Source organism: Siphateles boraxobius, unplaced genomic scaffold (assembly GCF_051911475.1).
Source record: "Siphateles boraxobius isolate OS27281-9 unplaced genomic scaffold, OSU_SipBor_1 65, whole genome shotgun sequence".
Lineage (NCBI taxonomy): Eukaryota > Metazoa > Chordata > Actinopteri > Cypriniformes > Leuciscidae > Siphateles > Siphateles boraxobius.
Window position 1 is genome coordinate 20,539,187 of NW_027509192.1, and position 27,536 is coordinate 20,566,722.

Genomic DNA, 27,536 nt, shown 5'->3' on the forward strand with positions numbered 1-27,536 from the left:
GACATGTAAACTGCGGACTCAGATTCCAATGTTGTCGTGGAGAGTTTCAACTGAGCTAGAAGCGTATCTTCATATTTACAGGTAAAGCTTCTTTTCATCTTCAAAAAGTCTTCCCAAACAAGATATTTTATTAAAATATTTATCGGGAAATGAACAAAGGAAACCGTGTCCTGTTGGGTGTCTCTCAAACATTTGGCGGTAGGAGGGGCTATCATTTAACCGCTCGTGATTGGCACATGTTCCTCTCTTGATTCTTTGAGTTGTCCAATGAAATACGAGTTTATGGGTTCGGCCTATGAAAACAGGCAATCAGCAGATTCTCGAATCTCTTTGAAAATTAGCATAAGGAGCGAATAAATGCCTCTGTGTCACACTGGCTCTTACATTGTTTCGTTAGATTTATGATCACGCATCGTAATGCCTGAACCAGCAAAGTCCGCGCCCAAAAAGGGGTCTAAGAAGGCCGTCACCAAGACCGCCAGTAAGGGAGGAAAGAAGCGCAGAAAGTCCAGGAAGGAGAGCTACGCCATTTATGTCTACAAAGTGCTGAAGCAGGTTCATCCTGACACCGGTATCTCCTCCAAGGCGATGGGCATCATGAACTCCTTCGTCAACGACATCTTCGAGCGCATCGCCGGTGAGTCGTCTCGCCTCGCGCACTACAACAAGCGCTCCACCATCACTTCTAGAGAGATCCAGACCGCCGTGCGTCTGCTGCTGCCCGGAGAGCTGGCCAAACACGCCGTGTCCGAGGGCACAAAGGCCGTCACCAAATACACCAGCTCCAAGTAAACCGGCATCTAAAGATTTCAGCTACCACAAAGGCTCTTTTAAGAGCCACCCACTCGATTCATAGAAAGAGCTCCTGTTTGATGCTGTTTAAATTATGAAAAGCTGCATATGATGTTAAATCTCCACTTCCTCTCAGATGCGTGAATATATTTTATATAGCGCTTTTCGTGGTTTCAAAAACGTAGAGGTGATTAGTACCTACTATCTCACTCCGTCACCCCCTACTCCCTTCACTCACCTGAATAACACTTGGAGCCACAGTCATTGACATTGAGTCTCTTTTAAAGTGGTCATATAATGCCATTTTTATACAAGTTTATATGATTCTTTAGGGTCTAATTGAAAAGTTTGTAATATACATTAATTTAATTAATTCTCATTAGTATTGTAGGAAAACTCATTTTACCTGGTCAAAAACAGCTCTAGTTTTCAGCACGCCATTTAAATGCATGTGTCTTTAAATGATAATGAGCTTTACTCACCCCGCCCTTCTGTTCTGTGGGGCGTTTTGACAACACACGTGGAGTGTTGCCTTGACAATAGTTGAGGGTTTATTTTGGAGAAAAATGGCAGGGGGAGTTTCTGAGGACACATCTGTGCAACCGTAATTTGAACAAGAGTCGGACCCGGAACAAAATGACGGCCCCCAAGGAAGTTCGACAAGTAAGGCTCGAACAGGACGTTTCTGAATGGTTGGTTAACGTAATGTCACTTTGATCTATCTTTGTATGTACTGGCAGGGTAGAGTAGTGTTAGTTAGTTGACAGATTGATGTTACAGCTAATGGTCATGAAATACATTTTTTCGGCAAATGTAGGCTTGTCAGTGATGTGTAACGTTATCTATGCAGTGTTAGGTACAACTGTCAGGGCTGAAGCACTGACACGAGGTCACGGCAGGAATGTTTCTAGCAGTAGTTAAAGGACACCTAGGAATTTGTTGTAATGTATGTTTATGTCCAGTGTAGTATGACAATATTTTATGTTTTAAGAAAACATTCAAGTACATCTATAGTGTTGTAACTAGATTGATATTCTTGTTCCACGTGTCTTTGTGGATTTTGTGGGCAAAAGTCTTCAGAGGCTGAGAATATGCTGCAGGTAGATAACACAGATACAGTACTTTTCCTAAATTGTATTGCTATTATGCAATCATCTTGTAAAAATCTCAGGGCAGTTACCAAATTCATAATTTGTAGGTTTTAAGAAGATTACAGCAGCAATGTACAGCTCCTCAATGTGTGGTTGATCATCCAGGCCTGAACCTGTTTGTTTAAATCTTTTATCGCTTCAGAATGCATTAAACATCTACCGAGCAGACTAAGGGGCCTTTAGGTTTAGGGGGAATGGAAGGGTAAGTTGTGTTTTGATTCATTTCAGTCATAATTTTCTATCATAACATAAGCGACTGCAGTGCAAAGCATAAAGTTCACTATGGGTAACTGATCAACTGTAGGGCAATTTTTAATAACCATATAACATACCATTCAGCATGAAATACCAAATAATGAAGACACAAAACTGTTTGTACTAACATTTATTGACAGAAATACTGTTTTACTGAATTCCACAGAGGTATGTAATAAGTTGTTAACAACAAAAAAAATGCAGTAACAGCAAAAATAATTGTCAAAAAACAAACAGCAATAAATAAAGGAAATTGTGGCATTATATAACATTATTTTTCACAGCAATTTTTTTTAAATTTTCTCAGCTGCTACAGGTTTTTGGCATACAGAGGTTTTGTCAGCTGGTGTTGGGGCATTCTGGGCTGGAGGATGAGGGTTGTGCTGCCCTCCTGCGTGGTGTTCCCTAATGCTCATGGACAATATGTAGGGTTCAGACCTGCCCTTGATTAAACCTAGACACGTAGCTGTCTATCACTTCATGTTTGTCTGGTTTGTCAAACTGGGACGTGAGATCCTCAGGTATGGAGATCTTCAGGATATCATCCATATAAGGGGTTGGGTCCACAACAATGTTCTCAAAGATAAGTTCCAACAGGTTGTCCACTTACTCTGTACAAGTATAAAGAATTTTTTTTTTAATTTATTTTCATTTTACTCTGAATTAGTTGCTCACTTAGTGTTGTGGCTACATGGATTTGTGTATACAATTGTCTATAAGGTGTCTTGTTTAAAAAAAATAAAAGAAAAATTGTACAAAATTTACCTTCAGCTTCTGATATTATGTCTGTACATACAACGACTATTTTGCATTTAAATAAAAGTTGTTACACTTACGGAATGTTGGTTCTACTTTCACTGGCTTTGCAGAGCATTGTCCTTTCTTGTATAAATAAGTGATCAGATAACATTTTATTCTGGTGTAATATTGAAAAACATCAATTAGAGTATTTATAGTTTTGAATCATATGCATTTGCAGGATGTAAACAGTATTTTGCAGGTAATGTGTTACCATTCATCTTCATGCAGTTATAACTGTTTTTTTTTTTTTACATTACTTCTTAATCAGTAACAGACACCCTTAGAAACCATCTACAAAAGTAAGCTTAGTGTAGTGTTACCACGTAAACTTTAACACCTGCGAACACAGTTTTTAATAACAAAATAACCATAACGCGTTGTTCATTATAAACGTGGGATTATGAATTATATTGAGAACGTCGTACATAGTAAACATGACGTAATGTACCCTGAGTGTAAACATTAGCCGCATTCATCGTGAAGCGTGCAAGCGATTTGCAAAGATTAATATAAAGGTTAATACAACTTTACACTCACTTCTTCTGTAGTTGCAGCAGGAACACGAATAGTTGGTAGCGATTTTATTTTTTCAGGAGCAGCTTCTTAGCAAAACCAGCTTTATACTGATAGTGGGGAATATTCCCTTCGAAAACAAAATTCAGCCACTGTGTCTTCAGCGGTTCAGGTTTAGGAACATCAAAATGACTGCTGTGTTCGTTAATACACCCAAGAACAGAACACCACAATCGCTTAGACGCCATTCTGCTCCAGCGTATCAACAATGGTGGACTCGCTCAGGGCGGATCTGTGTTGAAACGCTGATGTCAACATTAGTGGCTAAGCCATGCCCACTCCACTCACTCGGACAAAAAGTCAACATCCGGTGACAGGCGCTGTGGCACCTGTCACAGCAGGAGGCACCATATCACAGGAGGCAATTGATGATTTTTGGAGACAGAAAGATTATATAGATATATTATATAGATAAGTTGTCTAAAATATTGTGCTTTAATATGTAATTAATGGTTCATGATCAAATTAAATATGTACAGGTCTAAGTTGCATCCGTTTCCAGGACAAGCCTTTTTACCATCTTTACCAAGAGTACCTCTCCGTTAGTTCCGGCTACAGTATTTACATGAATCATTCAACACAACATTGCTAACATTTATTATCTTGGTTATTTACAGATACGTTAATGAAGCTAATTGACATGATGTACAACGCAGCTAGAAGCTAACGTTAATGTTAAATAACGTTCAAATACGTTGTTGACTTATCTTAGAACAGATGTAGACATCCTTGTTTAATTTATCCCCGTTTAGTTGGTGTTGTGGTCTACCATAACTTAATCCAGACACTTATCTCGGTTGAGATGTGGTTTGGGAAAGGGTAAAAAATACACGCCGTCGCCCAGCCTCTCGGGATACCTAGTGTCAGAATTGCATGTACTCAATGCACACCGTTTGACCATTTTAAACTTAAAATGACAAGTAAAGACATATAAAAACGAATGAAAACCGACTAACTGCAATGCATTTCAATGGACGAGGAAGCAGAGAATTTCCAAGTGTATGGGCTACCTATGCGCACAGTGATTGGCTCATCGCGTTTGGGGGCGTGGCTTAGCCATAGGTCAATAGAGAGGGGCGTCCGTCCAGACGGCTCGATTTGAGATCCTGATACCAAAAAATAATAGAAGTGGTCTGAACATAAATAAATCTCAATACATATAACTAATATAAATAAATAAAAAGTCATAACTGCCCTACCTCACATTTAAAAAAAAAAAAGTGCTTCAGATGTTTTAGAATCTGTTACAAATACACCCTTCAAAACGTCTTTCATGGTTGTATCTCTCTATTAGCGTCACTTGATCTTAGTGCTGCATTTGACACCATTGACCACAACATTCTTTTAAATAGACTACAAAACTATGTTGGCATTAGTGGAATTGCACTAGCATGGTTTAAATCATACTTATCTGACCGTTATCAGTTTGTAGCAGTAAATGAAGAGATGTCTTATCGATCACAAGTTCAGTATGGCGTACCACAAGGCTCAGTACTAGGACCGCTGCTGTTCACTCTGTACATGCTACCTTTAGGAGATATCATTAGGAAACATGGAATTAGCTGTCAGTGTTATGCTGATGATACTCAGCTGTATATTTCTTCAAAACCTAACGAAACTTACCAATTCACAAAATTAACGGAATGCATAGTTGATATAAAAAATTGGATGACAAGTAATTTTCTACTACTAAATTCTGAAAAAACAGAGATTCTAATCATTGGACAAAAAACTTCCACACGTAATAACCTAGAATACTGTCTAACACTTGATGGCTGCTCTGTTAAGTCTTCGTCGTCAATTAGGAACCTGGGTGTACTCTTTGATACCAATCTTTCATTTGAAAGTCACCTGTCTAGTATCTGTAAAACCGCATTTTTGCATCTTAAAAATATATCATATGCCCACAATGACAAATACAGAACAACTAGTTAATGCGTTCATGACCTCAAGGCTAGATTATTGTAATGCTCTATTGGGTGGTTGCCCTGCACGCTTAATAAACAAACGATACTCGGTTCTGAATGCCTTTAGAGTCATTCGGCCCGAACTCAAGACACGACGCGCTGACAGACAGCGCATGCAGGTCCCTCACACGTTTTACTGAAGTCAGTGCAGTCAGAAAGACGGTTTTCAGTGATAGATATTTCAACCCCACGGAGTCTAGTGGTTCAAATGGAAAAGCTTTCAGGGCCTCGAGGACCAATGAAAGATCCCACATAGGAACCAACGAGGGGCGCGGCGGGTTCATCCTTCTAGCTCCTCTAAGGAAGTGGATGACCAACTCATGTCTTCCCAGTGACTGGCCGTGCATCGATTCTGTGAACGCTGCCACGGCCGCCACGTATACTTTGAGCGTGGATGGGGACCTCCCCTTATCCAACAGCTCTTGTAGGAAGGTGAGCAGATGCGCCACCCCACATGTCCGCGAGAACCCGGAGAACACCATCCGGAGAACACCGACCATTTAGATGCGTAGAGCCTTCTCGTGGAAGGAGCTCTAGACTGCATGATCGTGTTCATCACTCCTTCTGGAAGGGCAACGAGTACCCGTTGATCAACCATGCGTGCAGAGACCAGCGCTCTGGATGGGGATGCCAGATCGCGCCGCGATCCTGAGTAGGGATGGGAATCGAAAACCGGTTCCACTCGAGAACCGGTTCTAAATTTTACGATCCATCGATATTGTATGCCCTCGACGTTAACGAGTCCTCTTATCGATGCTCCTGCTCTGAGTCAGCCACAGTATGTACAGACCGTGAACTCACAACTGTCCCTTTTGTCCTTTATCAAGCACCATAGCACCGCGTCCAAAGATAATCTTTGTCCTGCAAAGTCTTATTTGATCAGTGAGTAAAATTGTCTCTCTCTGGTAATGTAGATGAACCGCTGCGCTTGTGACAGGGCGCATGTTAAACTGATCGAGCAGAGAGAGAGAGAGAGAGAGAGAGCCCCGGTCGCGCGCACGCACTCTCTCTCTTCGGAGCAAGGCGAAAGTAGGCTTCACCGTCTCAAAACTAAGCGCTGTCTTCCTCTCTCCCTCGCACATATTAATCAAAATAAACGACACGATGGTAAGGTAGGGAGACTAAAGTTTTATGTGGAGCATTCGGAGATTTGTTTTTCCTGAATTGCCGCTGGGTGTGAATTGTGCTAAAATACGTTGCCTTATCTTCTCTGAAAAGTCTTCTGCACATTCAGCTGACATAATCACACTTCAAATAAACGAAAAAAAAAACGATCCAGTGATGAAATGTTTTCTGTGATGACACACATCTTGTGGGATGTCCCAACTGGCGGGATAATCACACAACGCGCACACGTCCGATAATGACACGTCCAATTCGCGAACTAATGACTCATTTGAACCGATTCGTTTTAATGAATGGTTAAAACAACTGATCTTTCCAACACTGAACTCACGGGACGTTTAATCGGTGTATAACTAATCGGTAACACTTTACAATAAGGTTCCATTTATTACAGAAATTACATAAAAAGTACAGTTTGCTTAGTCAAGTGTAAGCATTAAAACGACTACTTTTTCCCACACAGTGCTATCAGGAATCGATAAGAGAATCGTTAAAGAATCGGATCGATAAGCAGAATCGTTAGTGGCATTGATATTGATAAAATCTTATCAATTCCCATCCCTAATCCTGAGAGAGGAGATCTCCCCTCACCGGAATCGGCCACGGAGCTGTATGCGACAGCCGTGCTAGTTCCGGGAACCAAATCTGATTTTCCCAACTCGGGGCTATGAGGAGCACAGAGTGGCGCGTTTCCCTGATTCTCTTGATCACCTGTGGTAACAGAGAGACCGGAGGGAAAGCATATAGCGGGAGGCTGGGCCAAACCTGGGCCAGCGCGTCCTCGTCCTTCGAGAAGAACGTCGGGCATTGAGCGTTGTCTTTTCACGCAAATAGGTCGACTTCCGCTCTGCCCGTTTGGGGGTGCAGGGACCATTCCCCTGGGGGAACATTGTCCCTGGACAGTTTGTCTGGGCCGTCGTTCAAATGGCCAGGCACATGCACCGCAGGAGCATCTGGGACCAAATAAGGAGGCGTTCCATCAGATTGCAGAGATTTCTGGATCTGACACCGCCCTGACGGTTTACATAGGATACCACAGACACGTTGTCCGAGCGGACAAGAACATGTTGGTCCTGTATGAACGGGAGGAAGTGCTTCAGCGCATTCTCGACCGCTATCATCTCCAGACAGTTTATGTGAAAACACTTCTCTTGGTCTGACCACTGGCCGAAGACCGGTCTCCCCTCGAACATCGTCTGTTGAAATGACTTTCCGATAAGAGATGGTTCCCATCATTACTCCCTGCTGGTACCAGTCAGCTACTAACCAGGGCTGCAGAGCCGCTATGCAGGTCTGAGCCACTCTGATTTTCAGGCCGCCAGAAACCCAGGCTTTCCCATTGTTTTGTTTTTCAGAAACCCATTGTTTTGTTTCCAGCGTGCGTCTCCCTCAGACTGTAAACGAAGCTCGGGCGCACCAGACACACGTCAGCAGCGTCTTACGTCAGCAGCGTCACTGAATGCGGATCCCCAACAGAACCGGAAGACAATACAACGCTGAATAAAGTCGTAGTTTTTGTTATTTTTGGACCAAAATGTATTTCCGATGCTTCAAAACATTCTAACTAACCCACTGATGTCACATGGACTACTTTGATGATGTCTTTATTTCCTTTCTGGACAAGGACAGTATACCGTTCATTCGTCCGTTTCAATGGAGGGACAGAAAGCTCTCGGACTAAATCTAAAATATCTTAAACTGTGTTCTGAAGATGAACGGAGGTCTTACAGGCTTGGAGCGACATGAGGGTGAGTCATTAATGACATCATTTCATTTTTGGGTGAACTAACCCTTTAAGGTACAGCAATACAGTCCAGCAAGATAGTCATTTTATGCGAAACCATAGACCTTTATCTAGAGATAAAGTATAATAATAGAAACATTGAATCATCTTGGAGAGAATTTCATCGTTGTCTGTCGTAACCGAACGCAACGCGCTGTTTGATGCTGAATGGAGAATGTCTGACAGCCGCAGCGGAGGGAAAAGTTTACATGACCTTGAATTTAATTACTTAAATATTTAATTCTATTTCAAATTATACTATAGTATGGCTGCAAATAGTATTACCTCAACACAAAAACAGTATCAACAATGCTTCTTCCTGAGAGTGAGGATACATTTTTTTCACATGAAATTAAAGTGCAGTATTTGGAAACATATGACTGGAGTTCTTATCTAAACTTGGTGTCACTGTATATATTTAAATATCATAGGTATCATGAAATCCAAAATGTTCCCACACACCGGACTTATACGACGCTGGCGCATCCTCCAACTCCGGTTAGCCTTCCTTATATCTCCCACTTGACATTTCTATACGTGACGAGACCTGCAACACTCCATACTCCACTTTTACTGTAGGCTTGTTCGACTTGAACCGGCGCTGCACAGACCGATCGGTTTATGACATCAAAGTACCGCGAGAGTGATTGAAAAGTATACGGAGCCGTTGCTCTGGCAGTACTTTGATGTTATTCATCGATCGGTCTGTGCAGCGCCGGTTCAAGTCGAACAAGCCTCATATGTATGTCCATTGTCCACACATCTCTTATTTCGCTCGAAAAGTAAACACGCTGTCTGAGGTCACGGGCACGGGGTTACATTGCGCATGCGCCGAACCGTGCGAAGCACACACGCACCGAACCGAGACAAGCGAACCGAACGGTTCGGATGTTTTTCATGTACCGTGCCACCCCTAACTCTTTTTGAGATTTCTCTGGGTCACCGTGAAAACAGTGTTTGTGTGCAGGCGAGAGGGTGAACAAACCGGATCGTTGGCTGCTAAATGAATCACTGCAGTAGCCTGTTTGAAGGGGAGTGACAGGGAAATAAACTTTGACGGCGGTCCGGGACACGCGTTTTTTTTCTTTTTTTTTTTTTTTTTCGGAGGCGATGTGTTTGTTAGTAAGCGTGAGCGCTCGTGAGTACATTCTTAACCTGACATGTTTGAGGCTGTTCTGGCTGTGTGACAGAGCGGGCAGAAAATAGGCGTGAGCACAGAGTTGTGGGCACGTTTCCTACATCTAGCACTCGAGCGGCATTTGCCAGCTTTATGAGAGTGGGCTCTGCGGGAGACACGGGGGGTATCGTGTTTGTGTGTAAGGGTGAACACCGAGATGTGGGCACCTTTTCTACACTCAAGACACCAACGGCGTGAGCCGGATAACCAGACATTATACTCACTTGAGATTTCTCTGGGTCACCGTGAGAACGGCGGATGTGTGCAGGCGAGCGGGTTGCAGTACCGGCTCGTTGGCTGCCAAATACACCGCTGCAGTAGCCTTATCTAAGGGGACTGACAGGGCGAGACATTTCGACGGTGGCGCGCAAGCCCGTCTGGGTCATGCAGAGAGCTCGAGAGGGCTCTGCATGACGCGCGAACGGGGACGCGAGGCTGGGGCAGCTCTCTTGTAACGTAAAGAGAGCTAGCCGCATGCTGGTTGGTCAAGCAGAACTGTATAAAATTTTGCTCTTACCGCGCATCCAGTACGTCGCGTATGTTGATGCCCGTCCGGGTCATGCAGAGAGCTCGAGAGGGCTCTGCATGAAGCGCGAACGGGGACACGAGGGCAGGGGTATTCTGGATGGTTGCTATGGTGTTACTAGGTGGTTGGTAGTGTTCACATTTGGTTACTATAGAGTTCTTATAATGTTCATGGCTTGATTTAGCACTTAGCTAATCAATATTAGCATGTAGCTATTCACAGCTATCATGTTTAGCATGTTGAAAGTCCTGTGTGCTAGCATGAGTCAAAAGACCCAACCCCCATCTCTATACGATGTTCTGATGCAGAGATGTAGGTCTTGCAAAATGCTAGGGTACTCTGTTTGGTTGCTAGGGAGTGGCTTGGCAGCTGCCAATGATGAAACTCCAAAGGCTGCTTGTCAGTATGAATGATATAAACCAACCCCCATCTCTATACGATGTTCTGATATAGAGATGTAGGTCTTGCAAAATGGTTGCTAGGGTACTCTGTTTGGTTGCTAGGGAGTGGCTTGGCAGCTGCCAATCATGAAACTCCAAAGGCTGCTTGTCAGTATGAATGATATAAACCAACTCCCATGCCTCTGTGACATTCAGAATGGACGATATTCCTCTTTGGATTTTGGTTGCTAAGGTGCTCGACAATGGTTGCTAGGGCGTGGCTAGGAAGTGTTGAGGTGATTCATGATTGGCTGTTTGCTGCCCCGAGTCAAACGAGACCACCCTCATGTTTCTATGACAATTCAGTCCAGAGATATCCCTTCGATCTCTTTCAATGGAAGTCTATGGGAGTTGTTGCTAAGGTGCTCTAAATCGTTGCTAGGGCGTGGCTTGATAGCTTCACAATGATCCTGAGAGACTGATTGGTTGTCTGAGTAAAATGAACCCGCCCCCTTGTCTCTATGACACTGTGATCCAGAGTTATGTTCAATATAAAAGCGGTTTCTATTTTGTAGGACGGCCCATTTCATGGGCCGTCCTACACCATAGTAAGTCAATGGGGAAACTTTGGGCAGCTCCTGCCCCCCGGGGTGCAACTTTTACCCCATTGTGTGGTATGTTCTTACAGAGCCTGTCAGCCTCTTCAAATGTGGTAAATTACACGTTTCTGCGACATCCTCGTTCCGACCTACGACTCGTCAAAGTTTGACGCAATGTTAAGTCTATGGGATTTTTCGGCCGGTTTTTCACCCCTGGGGCGAACATCGTACCCCCGATCCCTTATAAAAGTCATAGCACACCATTCCCGAACAGGCTGCACGTTTTGACGCCTCATTCGTGGGTCTGTGACAAAAACTGCGGGAGGAGTAGCGCGTCAAAAAGTGGCCAGAAGAATAATAATAAGAAAAAGAATAATAAGTATGGACAATAACAATAGTGTTGCCTTGCTTTCAGCAAGCACCACTAATAAACAGAAAAAACAAGCAATACATTGTAGAACCTTTTATAATGACAGCATTTTTATAACCGTTTTGGTCACATTTGGTCGTGGAAAAAAATAATAATTAGCTATTATTATTATTATTTGCATTAGGCTATTATTTGCATTAGTGCAATTGGTCAAATCGTTGTCACCGTGAGCAAATGAATTGCATTCCCGCTTAAAATGAGCGTTCGTAAATATTCCAAATAAAAGTTGTGCTCATTCTCAAATGTGTATCACTGGATCATTATGGAAAATCGCGAAGTTGTTGTGTTTGGTGCTGCTATTTTATCCCATGCCTCGTTCTTTTGTAACTGGTCCCTGTAAGCAAACAACGTCATATCATATATGATAGGAAACCCAGCAACAGCGATTATCAGCTTCTCCTCCATTTTCTCGGAACTAATGTTTTGGTAGGAACGAAAGTTCACATCGTATGTTTCTCCGGAATCAGCCAGAGTGAAGAACGTCTTTATTCTGATTGGTTTCTGGCGTTTTGCCGCTGCTTGCTTCTGAACCGCGTCATAGCTCATTACCATAAAGTTGAGCTTCTTTCAACTTTCTGATTCACGCTCAAAACGCTCAAAACTCCCAAAACGCGACGCCGAGGGATTTGACGCTCCTTGCAGCTGAGAGAAGCCAGCTTCCATTGAAAATGAATGACTTCCGGCCGCTTTGGAAGCTCAAGTCGGCGGCGGTGTGAACGTGCAGTAACTCCACAATTCAGTACTTCACAGTTAACAGTCTTTGTAATCTGTTTTAGCAATACATTTCTAACATTTATAATGTGTTTAGATTTTTTTTTTAATTGCCTTTACAGGGACTTTAAACTACAGTGTCTAATTTCCTTAAATGATATTAAAGGTTATTTTAAAACTATAGAACATGAGTCCATTCACATGTGCAAATGTTTTAATTAATGGCAATTTTATTTAACTGAAATTCACTTGAGTTGTCTTTGCCTCTGTTGTGTTTGTTTTATGATTGTGTGATCTAATTTGTTCTGCTATCTTGGCCAGGTCTCTCTTGAAAAAGCGATTCTATATCTCAATGTGACTAACCTGGTTAAACAAAATAAAATAAAAATATCTGGTTCTGGTCCTTTGACTGTTAAAACCCCTTGCAATGTTCACCATGGTCAAGAGAATAAACTCCATAAAAATTGCATCTTGGTATGGTAGCTGTAAGTCAACATCTGAACCGCTTTAAGTGTATTTTGTATTTTCATAAGTATCATTACATTACTGAAGTAAACCCAATACTTATCTAAATTTTAGTATACTCCAGCAATTAAGGACGCAGCTTCTGAACTGGGATGCAGTTTACCCTACCTTATTCTGAAGTGCATCAAATATCCATCTAACATTACCACACACAGTAAGTTTTAGTCCACTGTGCAGTGGCGGTTCTAGAGGGGGGGCCAGGGGGGCCCGTGCCCCTGTGACAACAAGCTTGGCCCCCCTTGTGGCCCCCCTAAATGTGGAGTGTGAAATATTTTTTACAAAACTGTTTTTTTGCTATCGTTGTATGCGTATTATTTTTTTTTATTATTCTATCTTTGTGGATTTGCTTGTTCACGTGACAATTCGCATCACATTCGCGGGAATCGCGGCAGAATAACGTCTGTCTCCTGCACGCGAGAGAGGAGAGAAGGAGAAAGCTGGTCAGTTGCAAGTTCATTCTTTATGTGCGTATGGGGTGTGCGATATGCATTGTCTATTCTGATATTGTAATCAATGTTTTAACTGTATACGAGGCACTGTGAGCTGACATCGCGTTTATCTCTCGTCCTTTCACTGCTGTGTGCGGTTCATAGGTAGGCTATGTCCCCAAATTAGTTTATGTCTTATATTTATATCATATTATGTTCTTATATTAGAATATCAGATCAGCAAGAGTGCCGTTTTCCCGTGCACAATTGCAACTGTGATATTGATGTTTTACAACAGTTAAATTAACAATAAGTGAACATTGGGAGTTACTTTTTAGACACAATATTGTCAATATTGTTTGTTTTCCCTTTATTTCGCCGACTAGAATTTCAAAATGAAACCGTAGCAGAGTCTCAATGCAACAGACAGCGATGATTTATTGACTGAAATCCGCGTTTTGAAGGAATCACTTGCTCCTTTCCCGAATGAATCAGCCGTTTGAACGAATTGGTTGAATGAATGAATCCCTCAACTCACTTATGAAGACCGTGACTTGCCGCCGCCTACTGGCGGTTTTAGTTTCATATTTAAAGTACCCTTTAATTAGAACATTACAATTAGAAATCATTTCATATTTAAATATTGATTTAAAAAAATCTCATAGCTTTATTTATGCAATTATAAATGGAGTGTAAATATATTAATGCCGCTTCTGTGTCACCTCTGCACTGCAAAGATGGATATTGATTAAATTATTTCATTTGACTGGTAACAGTGGTACTGTATAATTATTGTATAATTAAGTATTATTGTATAAATAAGTATAATTACTGTATAATTTGAATGTTAGTATTTGACATAAAAGGTGATTCATAACTCTAAATAAGTTTAGAAAGAATGTCCATATATAGGTGAAAATGCCCCTGGAAATCAATTTAAGGTGGCAAATTAAATTAATAAAAAATGAATAAAAAAATTAATTTCGGTCCCTGCTGTTAACTGACCACTGCATAGAATATTAAAAAATATGAATATCTTTGTAAGTCTGCTGTCAACAACAGGCCTAAACCAGCCATGGCACCAGCACAAAAACACAATCAGTAAAATATCATCTAATTATCAACAAAACATTGAAAATATTGAGATATAGTTTTGTCAATATTGCACACCCCTAATGTACGGTATGAATTTTGATTTCTTCAGGTCTTAAAAAGCCTTAAATTTGACTTTGAAAAGTGTGCAGGAACCCTGTTAACGGTTAGTAGTTACCTAGCAAGTCAGTTATTTTCAGTAAATGAATTAATACGCTTCTTGGTCCCCATTGCTTTTGCTCTATAGTTCTCACCAAAATGAAGAGAAAGAAGGACATCATGTCAATTACAGTTACTGTGACTAATACTGAATATGTAATGCAAATGTAAAAATATAATGGAAATGCAAATACATTGTTGAATGATTATAAACATGGTATTTTGCCTGTTAATGCCTGCAGTGCAGTGCAGAAAATGATATGACAACAATAAGGTCTAAATGTAACTGGCCCCTCTAACAGTACAACTTGCCCCAGCTTGGCCCCCCCAGTTGAAATGGTCTAGAACCGCCACTGCCACTGTGCTTACATTAACACAACCAGAGGTTAAATAAGTTGCTTTGGATAGTGTCTGCTAAGTGTCAGTACAGTTAAAAAAGCATAATAATAACTGATCCATGTACAGTAAAGTACAGTGACAGCTGTGCAAAATTCAAAGTTATTCTTATTGTCCTTCAGTCATCATCATCTGACAGGTCAGTTGGTCATAAGTCAGAAACTGACAATGATAAATCCAAAGATTGAGTTTTATTATTAGACTTTATTTTAAAAAACACCCTTTTGGCAAGCAAATTTCACTAAAGTAATGTTTTATTAGCACAAACTATTCAAATGAATCAGATATAAACTTAACTATAGGCCCAAATGCTCGTGTCTATACAGCAATGAACCTTATATCATATTTGTAAAAGCCTATAGTAAACTTGACTAAATATGTGTATTTAAACATACTAATTTATCCAACACTGAAATCATGTTTTCTTCATCCACAAGTTTAAACCCTAAAGAATCATATTAACTTGTATAAAAATGGCATTATATGACCCATTTAATAGAGACTCCAGGTCGCTGACTCGTGGCTCCAAGTGTTATTCAGGGTGAGGCTGCAGGGTGAAGGAGTGAGATGAAATAGAAAGTACTAATCACTTAAGTTGTTGGAACCACGAAAAGCTATATATATATATATATATATAAATATATAATAGTGACGCATTTGTGAGACATAGGTGGAGATTTAATATCATAATATGCAGTTTTTCACTATTTAAACAGCATCAAACAAGAGCTCTTTCTATGAATAGAGTAGGTGGCTCTTAAAAGAGCCTTTGTGGTAGCTGAAATCTTTAGATGCGGCTTTACTTGGAGCTGGTGTATTTGGTGACGGCCTTTGTGCCCTCGGACACGGCGTGTTTGGCCAGCTCTCCGGGCAGCAGCAGACGCACGGCGGTCTGGATCTCTCTAGAAGTGATGGTGGAGCGCTTGTTGTAGTGCGCGAGGCGAGACGACTCACCGGCGATGCGCTCGAAGATGTCGTTGACGAAAGAGTTCATGATGCCCATCGCCTTGGAGGAGATACCGGTGTCAGGATGAACCTGCTTCAGCACTTTGTAGACATAAATGGCGTAGCTCTCCTTCCTGGACTTTCTGCGCTTCTTTCCTCCCTTACTGACGGTCTTGGTGACGGCCTTCTTGGATCCCTTTTTAGGCGCGGACTTTGCTGGTTCAGGCATAACGATGCGTGATCATAAATCTAACGAATCAATGTAAGAGCTAGGGTGACACAGAGGCATTTATTCGCTCCTTATGCTAATTTTCAAAGAGATTCGAGAATCTGCTGATTGCCTGTTTCATAGGCCGAACCCATAAACTCGTATTTCATTGGACAACTCGGAGAATCACGAGAGGAACAAAAGGCAATCACGAGCGCTTAAATGATAGCCCCTCCTACCACCAAATGTTTGAGTGACACCCAACAGGAGACTGTTTCCTTTGTTCATTTCCCGCTGTTTATTTTCGTTTGGATAAAATTTTGAACAAAAAACAAATATTATGCATGATCGTGTAATCTGAAAACTCCTTTTTGAAGGTACGTAATAATAGCAACGAAGATCCCTTTAAAAATAGCTTTTTATACCAGGCCTTGTGGCTCACATTAATGGGGTCGCAGCAGCACGAATTACTTAACCAGCAACATATTTCGTCTTCAAATACTGTGCGTAGTTTTTATTAAATGTATAGATTTCTTTTCATTTAAGTAATGCCATCTTTTTTCTTTTTTTCTTTTCCCCATTCTTGTTTGTATCACTGTCTAACTTTTGTTTTGTGTTATGATGTTTTTGTGTTATGTTGTTTCACTCTGTAAACTGAATGTTTAAAAAAGCATTTATTTAAAAAAAATACTGTGCGTAGTTAACAGTGAATGGTGGTTTCAGACATTATTTTATTAAAGTACATTTGTCAGTGCCGCACTTGTACTGACTCTAATTCTGCCTGACAGAAAGAAAAGCTCGTACTGAAGGCAGAAAGGTTTGACCAATCAGATGAAAGGGGCTTGTCAGTGTGCAAAATTAAATAATTTAATAAAATAGTTTAATAAAATATCTTGTTTGGGAAGACTGTTTGAAGAGGAAAAGCTTTACCTGTGAATATTGAGATACATTTCTAGCTCTGTTGAAACTATCCACAACATCATTGGAATCTGAGTGCGCAGTTTACATGTCAATCAATTGCGCTTGATAGTTTTGTTAATTTCAATAGTTGTCTTTTTATATATAATTTGCCATTGTGTAATTCGCACCCAATACAACTGATATCACAGCATTCAAGTAAAAAAAAATACATATCTAGTATACAAACATTACAACACATAACCACTTTTATTACATTCAAATAATACATATTTGCTGATGTTTAAGTATTTTAAAGTAGGGTTAGGATTAGGCTATATTTAATTCTTATAGTATGGTAACTGATGATTTAGAGAACGGGGACCCAGAGAGTTTTAATGTAATGCACAATCGCAACTTTCTACATATATTGAGTTAAACTGGAAATGATCTCGTTCAGTGCAGTTTTGGTGGCTCTTAAAAGAGCCGTTGTGTGTGACGCAGACGCGGGTTTAAGCGCGCTCTCCGCGGATGCGACGGGCCAGCTGAATATCTTTTGGCATGATGGTGACCCTCTTGGCGTGGATGGCGCACAGGTTGGTGTCCTCGAACAAACCGACCAAATAAGCCTCGCTGGACTCCTGCAGGGCCATGACAGCGGAGCTCTGGAAGCGCAGGTCAGTCTTGAAGTCCTGGGCGATTTCTCTCACCAGCCGCTGGAAGGGCAGTTTGCGGATCAGCAGCTCGGCGGACTTCTGATAGCGGCGGATCTCCCGCAGAGCCACGGTCCCGGGCCGGTACCGGTGAGGCTTCTTGACGCCGCCGGTGGCCGGAGCGCTCTTACGAGCAGCTTTAGTAGCGAGCTGCTTCCTCGGGGCTTTACCACCGGTAGATTTACGAGCGGTCTGCTTAGTTCTTGCCATTGCTGCGGGATTATTTTCTCTGTTCTGCTTGTGCTGGAAATGCTGCTAAAAGTTACACACCCGCTTTTAAAGCATTATACCACTACGAGGTCATAGTGTCGCGAGGATACAGACCTTGTGATTGGCTAATACGTGACGGCTGCGCATGAGTGCCAGCCAATGACTGCGCATTTCCTCTTTTTCAAACAAGTGGAAGGTTTCCCGCTCGAGCTGCTTTGTTATGTTGAATGCTTTATACATCAAACACTGTATATGACACCTCCCTGGTCTTTATACTCATATTTGTTCTGAAATACTCGCCTTAATTCCCAGTGGTTGTGCAAATCTCGGATTAGAATAAAATCAGATTACAGTTTGTATAAAAGCACTGCAGCGAGACACACTTGGTCTATCCCGTAAAATAGGGGATCATTCTGTAGACCAGCCCTACTACTAAAGGGCAAACTATCCAGAGGTAACTGATCAATTTTTGTTACCATGAAGCCGAGAAGTATTGCTTTTTACTTTGGATAATTTATTAAAATGTTTAATACATTATCAGAGCTTGGTAGACCAACTATATTTTAATATTAAGGAAGATAGGTTGAGTGGCAAACATACATTAGGGCAGGGGTGTCAAATTCAAACTCAATAAGGGCCATGCATAAAATCAGGGGCCGGATGTATATTTAGAGGATTTTTCATTTATGAATAGGGGATCATCATGTGCTTATAACAAACACGCACACCTACGACTGTACCATTACTTGGAGACATCATGTATTTTACTGGTTTGATGGGAAATTCCCTCAACCAAACGCCTTTATGGGGTTTTTAAATATTAAAAAAGAACAAACACTCTCTATCAGATCAAATGGGTGGCTCTTAAAAGAGCCTTTTGGTCAAAATAAAAAAATCTTGAGTCCTTTTATTTAGATTAGGAGGATTTCTCGGTCTTCTTGGGCAGCAGTACGGCCTGGATGTTGGGCAGCACGCCGCCCTGAGCGATGGTCACTCGGCCCAAAAGTTTGTTGAGCTCCTCGTCGTTGCGCACCGCCAGCTGCAGGTGACGGGGGATGATTCGGGTCTTCTTGTTGTCCCGAGCGGCGTTTCCAGCCAGCTCCAGGATCTCAGCGGTCAGATACTCGAGCACAGCCGCCAGATAAACAGGAGCTCCGGCACCGACGCGCTCGCCGTAGTTTCCTTTGCGGAGAAGCCTGTGAACTACGTGACCCCTAAAATCCACTGGATCCGTCTACGGCGCGGAACGTCAGCGTCGCGGATGCCGCAGCTAATCGCGGCCATTATAGTCAATGCTCTAAAGTCCAGCAGCTGCGGACGCAGCACGTCCCAGAAGCGGCTCTCCGCGCCGCTTCGCTAAAGATAGGCGCCTAGTCTATTTTTGACGAACCCGTCCAAGCCGCACCGTAAATACAAAATAAAAGTAAAAAAAAAAAAAACACTGTCAATTTCAAAATAAACACCCTGTGCAGAATCCCAATTGTATTGCACACCAATACATCCTTGGTAGGAACCATAGACTGACACAGAACACAGAACGGCATAGAGGATCCGGTCGATTTTCAAAATAAAACACCCTGTGGAAAAATCAAGAAGTCACCAACGCTCCGCTGCTGAAACGAGTCTGAGACGCTTCCAGTGGACTCTGACGCCAAGCTAGGGACGCATCAAAAACGTGGCGTTGACGTTCCGCGCCGTAGACGGATCCAGTGGATTTTAGGGGTCAGAAGCGTCTCTCCGCGCCGCTTCGCTCAATAGTATCCAGCTGCAGACCCGCAGCACCACCAGTTTCAGAACCCCAGCGCCAGAACCGGAAGTAAGGGGCGGAGCTTACGTTCTAACACCAGCGCCAGGACCGGAAGTGAGGGGCGGAGTTTACGTTCTAAACCGAGTAACGCCACCTAACGTTTTGGAGCGTAATTTGCTTAGACACGAAACCTCATTATTACACACGAAATGTCAAACTTTATACTTATTATAATGATACATTAAGGTATAGTACAATAAGCATTTAAAACATTGATTTTGTGTAATATAATTCTATATAGTTATCCGTTTTATTGTATTATGAGAGTTACTTCCTGATCGTGAAAATAATGCTTGAAACTTATGGTCATTTTATATAAAATATACTTTATTTCACAAGAACATGTGCAGCATGCATTTTTCTTTATGTAAAATAATGTCAAAAATCTAAAAAGAGAGAGAAAATCCGGCATTGTTTTAAACCATAAAAATGTACCGTACTTCAAATAATAGCCGAGTCCCAAATAGACGATTGTCTCTTTACACGCCTGGTGTGGCTGCAGGTCTGGGTAAATATAAGTCCGGTCTCAAATAGAGGTCGGGTCTGTTTTTTAGTTTCAGGTTGTATTAAATCTTCTAAAACCCGTCAGATCGTCCGCTTTTTGGCGGAATAGAATGACTGCTGCGCATGACAGGGCGCTTAACGAGCAGAGAGAGAGAGCCCCGGCCGCGCGCGCGCACTCTCACGTCTTCAAACAACACGAGCACTGTCTTGCTCTTTATTTGTCACATACCAGTTATAGTTCATACAACGAGCAGTGACTCACTGTGTAATAAAAACATACCCTAAATATTATTTAAAAGGTGCAACAATTTTTAATATTTTTAAATACTTGCAAAAATAACCATGCTTGTGTCATTGTAAATAATTCCGCCCCTCCCTCACTTCCGGTTCTGGCGCTGGGGTTCTGGCACAAGGGTTCTGAAACTGGTGGTGCTGCGGGTCAGCAGCTGGATATATCTCGCTTCGCTAGGCACCTATGCTGCGTTCCAAACCGCATACTTCCCTACTATTTAGTATGGGAAAAGAGTAGGCGAGCGAAAAAGTATGTATTAATCCAAAAGAGTAGGCGAGAATTACCTGGGTGACGTACCAATTATCGCGAGATTTGGACTTAAGTGCGTTCGAATGTGCCTACTTTCCTACTATATAGTAGGCGAAAACAGTACGTGAAGGAAGCAGTACGTTCGAAACATCAGTATTCATAAAAGAGTAGGGGAGAAGTCATAGACATAATAAATACATAGACACCCTATTGGCCGCTTTGGAACGTTGCTGCGATACGTCAACGCGTCCGCCATTTTGCGGAGGGCAAGACTGCACTGTAATCAAATTCAAGTAAACGGTGAGCTGCGGTTTTTCTGGATAAAACAAAAAAGAAAATTACATTGATCAACTGATTTCAGTGGTTTGTATACAAACCACTGAAATCAGTTGATAAATGTAATTTTTGATTTTTGATTTTAATTTGATAAACGTATACGTGGTGTCTCTATTTATTTAAAATCTCGATACTTAGACAGATTTATAAAACATTTTTTTTTAAATAAGGAATTGTCAAAGCTCCGGCTTGTTATGTAGGCTATCTGGCTTTTTATTCTTGGATAAGAATTGTGAAGATATAATTAATTAGACAAGAGACATCAGAGCCAGCGGCAAACTTCAGAAGCACTAGCCGAGGTAAGGCTGTTCCAGACGGGGTACATGAGAGCGCTGAGTGCGCACTGATCCCTGGATCTCAACTCCGAGACCGTCAGATTAAATTTTTAAATAGGCGCTATCTTTATAAATAAACCACATATTTGAGCTTTAAACAACTACATTGTCGACTGAAATACTATTAAAACTACATTTCGTGACACAATAACAATAGTATTTTTAAATTTCGCGGCTTTTCTCCTCTGGACGTTACTATTACTAATTATATCATGACCAAATACAACCAGAAACAAATGTTCAGTCTTGCTTGTGAAAGATAATTCCTCGAGACCTGTTTTCAATTGTGTGGCGATTTGTCCAGCCCCAAGCAGCACACAAAACAGACATTTTTTCTCAATTCTCGCTATGAGAAGTATGAGAAAGTTGCCCTCCGCAATATGGCGGCGCCGTTGACGTACGCTCCAGCAGCCAATAGGGCGTCTATGTATTTATTATGTCTATGGGAGAAGTTCCCGGATGGCTTACTGCTTCCGGCCCGATTTTTGAGTGCTCAACCGATGGATACTCTTCTATCCCAGGAGGCCACGCGAGAGCATAGGTCATTATCAAACATCACGGAGATCAGCGACGCCGGGGGTTTTCAAATGTGAGTAAACACGGTTCCTTATGTGTTAAACTACAATAGAGTAGACGTTTTAACTGTTGAAGGTGTAAAGTAGTTAGACAGTATAGTATAGTTGTGATTTTGCTGTAAAAACATGTTTTGTATAGCTAGCTAACAGGGGAGCTCTAAGCACACGTAACGTCTCTAAAGTGGATTTACATAACCATATACATCTTAAACACGCTTATTTAAAATGTCTATTTACATCTGAAAGGAAAATATTGTAAGTATTGACATATTGCAGATGAGCACATCACAACATGAAAAAGACATCTGAGTGATGTATGTGTGGCATTATCATAGGATAGGATAACGTGAATTCACTGTTGTCAACACTGTTGACATTAGACTAATGTGCTGTAAATAAGGTAAATAAACAAATCTATAAAGTAACTAAACATGTTTTTATTCAGACTGGTGTGAGCACTGAGGATGAGGAGCCCAGAGCTGAATCCTGGAAACGGTGCCATGGATGAGACTGTCATAAGATCTCTCCATCTGCCCTTATCGCCTCAGATTGTGAAGCGCAGCGCAGCAACAAGCTCCGGCACGAAGGCACGGTCACCTCTGGTGAATTCATCAGAATAAAGCCGCAGAATGGGAACCGCTGTGTTGAGATGGCAGTAGGATGTGGGCTTCAGCGCCCAAATACATGCTTGTAGTTTGAATAAAGATTTGTTTCATGTGCATGCATTTGTTTATTGTGTGATGGTTACTTTTATTTGTTCTTTTACTCACTTATTCATGTTTCTTATTGTTGTCAGTATATAAAATATAATTATTTAATGTATGCATTAATTCATTGCTTGACTGACAATTGAGATGTTCACATTTTGCTTGTTTTATTAAATTATATCATTTTTAGTATATAAAAAAAGTAATATAATTAAGTATTGGTCAGCATTTAATATTATTTTGTTTAAGTTTTGGGGTGGGCTAACAATGCAATTCATTCTGAGGTAATATTAATTTTTTATGAGCGATACTTGCATTTTTCGAGTATAAAGTCAACAGTTTCTCCAAAGGAGATCTTCGAGCAGCGGCCCGTCTCCTTGTGCACTGCAGACAGTAAACGCAGAGGAAAATTGTTCTAGGTTCTGCTGTCGAGTTACTGATGTTATGAAGTGTTAGTGCACCTGTCCCTCATATAATTTAAACTTATAAACTTATTACATAAAGATCATGGAAAGATACTAGTTGTATCTAACAATGAACAATCATAATGACAAAGCAGAAAACATAAAGATCGGTTTGTGTACATCATAATATGATATTTATACACAGGAAAAAAGAACAATAACAAGGCTAAATATCTTTAAATATAAATAGTTCTTCATAATACATTAAACAATAGTTTTGTTGTTATTGTCTGAGGGATGAAACGAGAGGTAAATTCATCAAGAAAAGAGGAAAACTTGAAGGAGAAACTTTTTGGGTATAAAATAAAGAAATTAACAACATATTCAAGAGATAACGATTTTGGGGTTTCTTAAAAAATCGTTATAAGGAACTGTGGGTCACATTAGAAGGGTTTAAAATATAACAACTTAAATCAACCCTAAATGTATTCACACAATAAATTGGCAGCTGTTTCTTCAACAATACCACAAAAGGAGCAAGTTTCATCAATATCAAGATATTTACAGATAGATGAATTAAACGTGTCGTTCATCTTTTAAGTTGTTGCGTTTGTGATAACGTGTCGTAGGTCACATGATAACGTCAACATGGCGGATGATGTCCGGATCGCATTCATACTCAACGAGATTTGGCTATAAAGTACCTACTCTTTATAGCGCTCGTTAAGTAAGTACTCATTGAAATTAAGTACCTACTCATTGAGTATGCGGTTTGGCACGCAGCCCTAGTCTATTTTTGACGGACCCGCGTCCAAGCCGCACCGTGAATACAAAATAAAAGTCAAAAAACACTATCAATTTCAAAATAAACACCCTGTGGAGACTCCGCATCCCTACAGTTTGGACAACAATGCCTCTGATTGGATACCAAGTAGGAAATAACAACAGAAAAAACTAATAGAAAGAATTCACTTAATTAAGTAACCCACTTACCCATTGTAGAAGCACAAAGAGGAAAATTGAAGAAAAAAATCAATAAGGTAGCACAATTAACTGTCTGCTCCTGAGCCAAAAGAAGACAAATGAACAACAAATAAACAACGCTCCGATTCTGAGGAAAAATGAAGACGTCACCAACGCTCCGCTTCTGAGACGCTTCCAGTGGACTTTGACCCCGAGCTAGGGACGCATCAAAAACGTGGCGCTGACGTTCCGCGGCGTAGACGGATCCAGTGGAATATCAAGCGGCGGCGGAGGGTCAAACCAAGGAGTCTGAGACTGAATTCTTAACCTTGTTCCTTTGTCTTCCCCACTCTCTCCAAACTCTCTCTCTCCTACTTCCTCTTCTACTTGTACAACTATTCTTCCTTCACTTTCTTCCCCACTTTCACTGCCATGCTCTACGTCTTTGCGACAAATTAAACGGACAAACACCTCTACCTCTTCACACTATTCTCCCTCTGTCTCTCCTCCATCTCCGTCTGCCTCTTCCATCACCAAGTCTTTGAGTCAGGAAGGGCCAGGTGTGAAGAACAGAAGAAAAGGTAACTTTTTGCATGGTACTTACTCCACACTGTAAATAATTTGGCTGCAGTCAGAGTTGACTTCATGTACATTGGATTAATTCGGCTAACCGAGTTATTGGTAGCCAGTTTGCAGTATTTAGTTATTTAGCTGTGGCCTGACTTAAGGTCCTTTGCACACTGATTCCGAAATTTTGGTATGCGTTTTTACGTATTCGTCATTCTGTGGCTCTGAATTGTCAAAACACCATTCAAAATTCTTGCTACTGATCCAAAAACTCATTTTTTAATAACCGATGAAAGTTTCGTAGGCAGTGTGTAAACGTGATTGACTAAACATTTATTTGTCGTATTTATTTTGTAATGTGCGAAAATTCCGGTCGTGAATTTCGGAGTTGGTGTACAAGAACCTTTAAGAGGACTTTGAGAAAACCAATCCTGTACATTTTGCTTGATTGAAAAAAAACAGGGACAAATTTACTTGGACCTGAATGGGAAGGACTGCATATCACCTCGCATGTGAAATTATAAATTTGGACTGATTCAGCTACAAATCATGGCATCATGGCTTAATAAACTTTCCTTGTCTTTTCATCATTTCAGGTTGCCGACCGAAAATGTAGTAGGCAGAAGGTTTTCCAGTTTGATCGAATAACTGGGGAACGGATAAATGAGGTAAAATGTGTTCTGTTAGGCTGCTTACTTTTCTAAATGACTGATTCGGACCTTTCAAAGATAACAAAACAGTATGTTATGCCCTATTCAGTGATTGCTTAAACAGTTAAAATAATTATTATTCGTGTTTGTGTGTAGGGGAAAGCTGAATTGAAAGTCCACTGGTTGCCATGCACTGTGTGGTAAGTCATGTTTGATTAATTATTCAATTCCATGTTGCAATGCAAATTAGTCTATTCCATGATTAATATGATGTAGGCAAAGTTCAACTGGTGTCTTGCAAGCAGCGTGGAAGTTCATGTCAGTGTTTTCTGTGACAAGAGAAAACTCCCTGGTCCTGTAGTTGTTCCCGTCAGTAAATCATCCTCTGAGGTAGCCTTTAGAAAAACTGGAGTGAGGTCGATTATCAGTACTCAGAAGCAAATAGCGATGAGGTGGAGGCATTTAGAAGTGCTAGATCCGGCAGGTAGGTCCTAGGCAGGTAGTAACCTTTAGGACATGCATTCCGATGATGAAAAATTATGGAATAGTCTTCCGAGCATTCCAAATTCAGACACACTCTCTCGGTCCAGACTAAAGACAAATATCTGAATTGTCTTTAGTCTGGACTGAGAGACTGTGTCTGAATTTGTAATGCTCGGAAGACTTGTCTGAATTTGTAATGCTCGGAAGACTATTCCATAATTTTAAAGACAAATGGGAGAATGATCTACCTCCTTCTTTTTATTTAGAATATTCAATTTTTTAGATCCTGGAATTGTGTGATTAACATAATGGATTGTAGGTAATGAGGAGCTGAACCATTCAGTACTTTCTGAGTAATTAATATAGTTCTAAAATTAGCTGACAGACAGCCAATGTATGGACAATAAAATGGTCCTGATGTGATCAGGTGACAAAATTTGACAAAAACTTGAATTCAATTAGCTAACTTTGCTAGCCTGCACATTTGGTGCAGCAAGCTATATTTTTATATTGTCTTCTATCATTTACTGTCAGAAATTGCCACCTTACACATCTAAAGGTTCTAAACACAACTTCTTGTCCTGATTCAAGAGTTTTTGATGTGTACATTTAAGAATAGTATATCTCTATTAATTAACTCTTCTACTTACCGAGTGGAAAATCACAATGGACCTTGGGATCGCCCCATACAGTGACGTCAGCGTTATTAATTTAGAGGATTAAAAAAATTAAAACATTTAAATAAAAAACATTATATATTATATAAACATGATATATATTTATTAACATAAACAAAACTCCGATAAAAATACGTTATCCAGCATGCTCTAGTTAAAGCAGTGTACATCATGTATGCCAGTAACGTTACCTTTGACAAGAAAACGCGTAAACTGCTTACTTGCACACGCCGTGGAGCGTTGTTAAACTCACCGTTGAATGCCGTTCTACATGCAGTTTAGCGTTGTTTTGGTTAAACTCACCTCTGAATGCCGCTTTACCTGCAGTTGAGCGTTGTTAAACTCACCGCTCAATGGGGTTGTACCAAGGGGGTAATCCATCAGGCGGAAGTTGAAGCTGCCTCCGGGGGCCGCCATTGTAGCTGGCTATCACCTGCTGTTAGCATCCCATTGACTCCCATTCATTTTGGCGTCACTTTGACAGCGAATAACTTTACATCTGAGGCGTCCAAAGACTTCATTTGTCCATTATTTATTTCTAAAGAAACACGACAATGTATAAAAGGCTCCATTACTTTGTATCTTACGTTATAGCCCCGTAGAAGCCATTCTTGTAAAAATAGGCTAAAAATTGCGTCATAACCACGCGACTTCATGTCGCACAATAGAGACATTACCGTATAGACAGGAGGAGAAGCTCGCACAGTCTCGCAGGCGTACTGACGTTAAATTTTAAATAAATAAATATTAAGCAAAATAATTAATCAGAATACTTACCAAATGTTGCTGCAGGTCGCGCTTCACCGTCTCTGTGCACGATTAACGTTGGGTGACTGTCTATGGGTGATTCAGATTTGTCTTGGCACAGCTACTAGAAGATTTACAACTGTCAGTCAGGTTGCTCACGTGACATCTACGTCATCAAGCTCAGTTTTAGCCTGCGCAGAACGCTTGGCTATCAGGAAGTGAGTGCCCATGTTCGGCTTCAACTCTCTCCGTTGAAATCAACGGGGTCGCTGTGTCCATTTCTTTTACTGTCTATGGGTTGTACACCATATTGAGCGTTGTTAAACTCACCGATGAATGCGGTTGCCTATGAACGCGCTAAACCTTTGCGGAGAGGGCACTTTGATATCAGATTGTG

At 41.0% G+C, this 27,536-nt stretch overlaps 3 protein-coding genes across 3 annotated transcripts; 1 reads left to right on the forward strand and 2 right to left on the reverse strand.

The window, feature by feature from the left end:
• The first annotated feature begins 417 nt into the window (after positions 1 to 417).
• On the forward strand, positions 418 to 912 carry LOC143721186 (histone H2B-like). The gene has a single exon (XM_077211429.1). It carries the CDS (start codon positions 418 to 420, stop codon positions 790 to 792), a length of 375 nt encoding a protein of 124 aa, XP_077067544.1. The 3' UTR covers positions 793 to 912.
• A 14,614-nt stretch (positions 913 to 15,526) lies between these two features.
• On the reverse strand, positions 15,527 to 16,082 carry LOC143721188 (histone H2B-like). Its single transcript, XM_077211432.1, has one exon. The coding sequence runs from the start codon at positions 16,042 to 16,044 to the stop codon at positions 15,670 to 15,672; it is 375 nt and encodes a 124-aa protein (XP_077067547.1). The 5' UTR covers positions 16,045 to 16,082; the 3' UTR covers positions 15,527 to 15,669.
• Positions 16,083 to 17,432: 1,350 nt separating this feature from the next.
• LOC143721290 (histone H3-like) lies at positions 17,433 to 17,843 on the reverse strand. Its single transcript, XM_077211578.1, has one exon. It carries the CDS (start codon positions 17,841 to 17,843, stop codon positions 17,433 to 17,435), a length of 411 nt encoding a protein of 136 aa, XP_077067693.1.
• Positions 17,844 to 27,536: the final 9,693 nt, after the last annotated feature.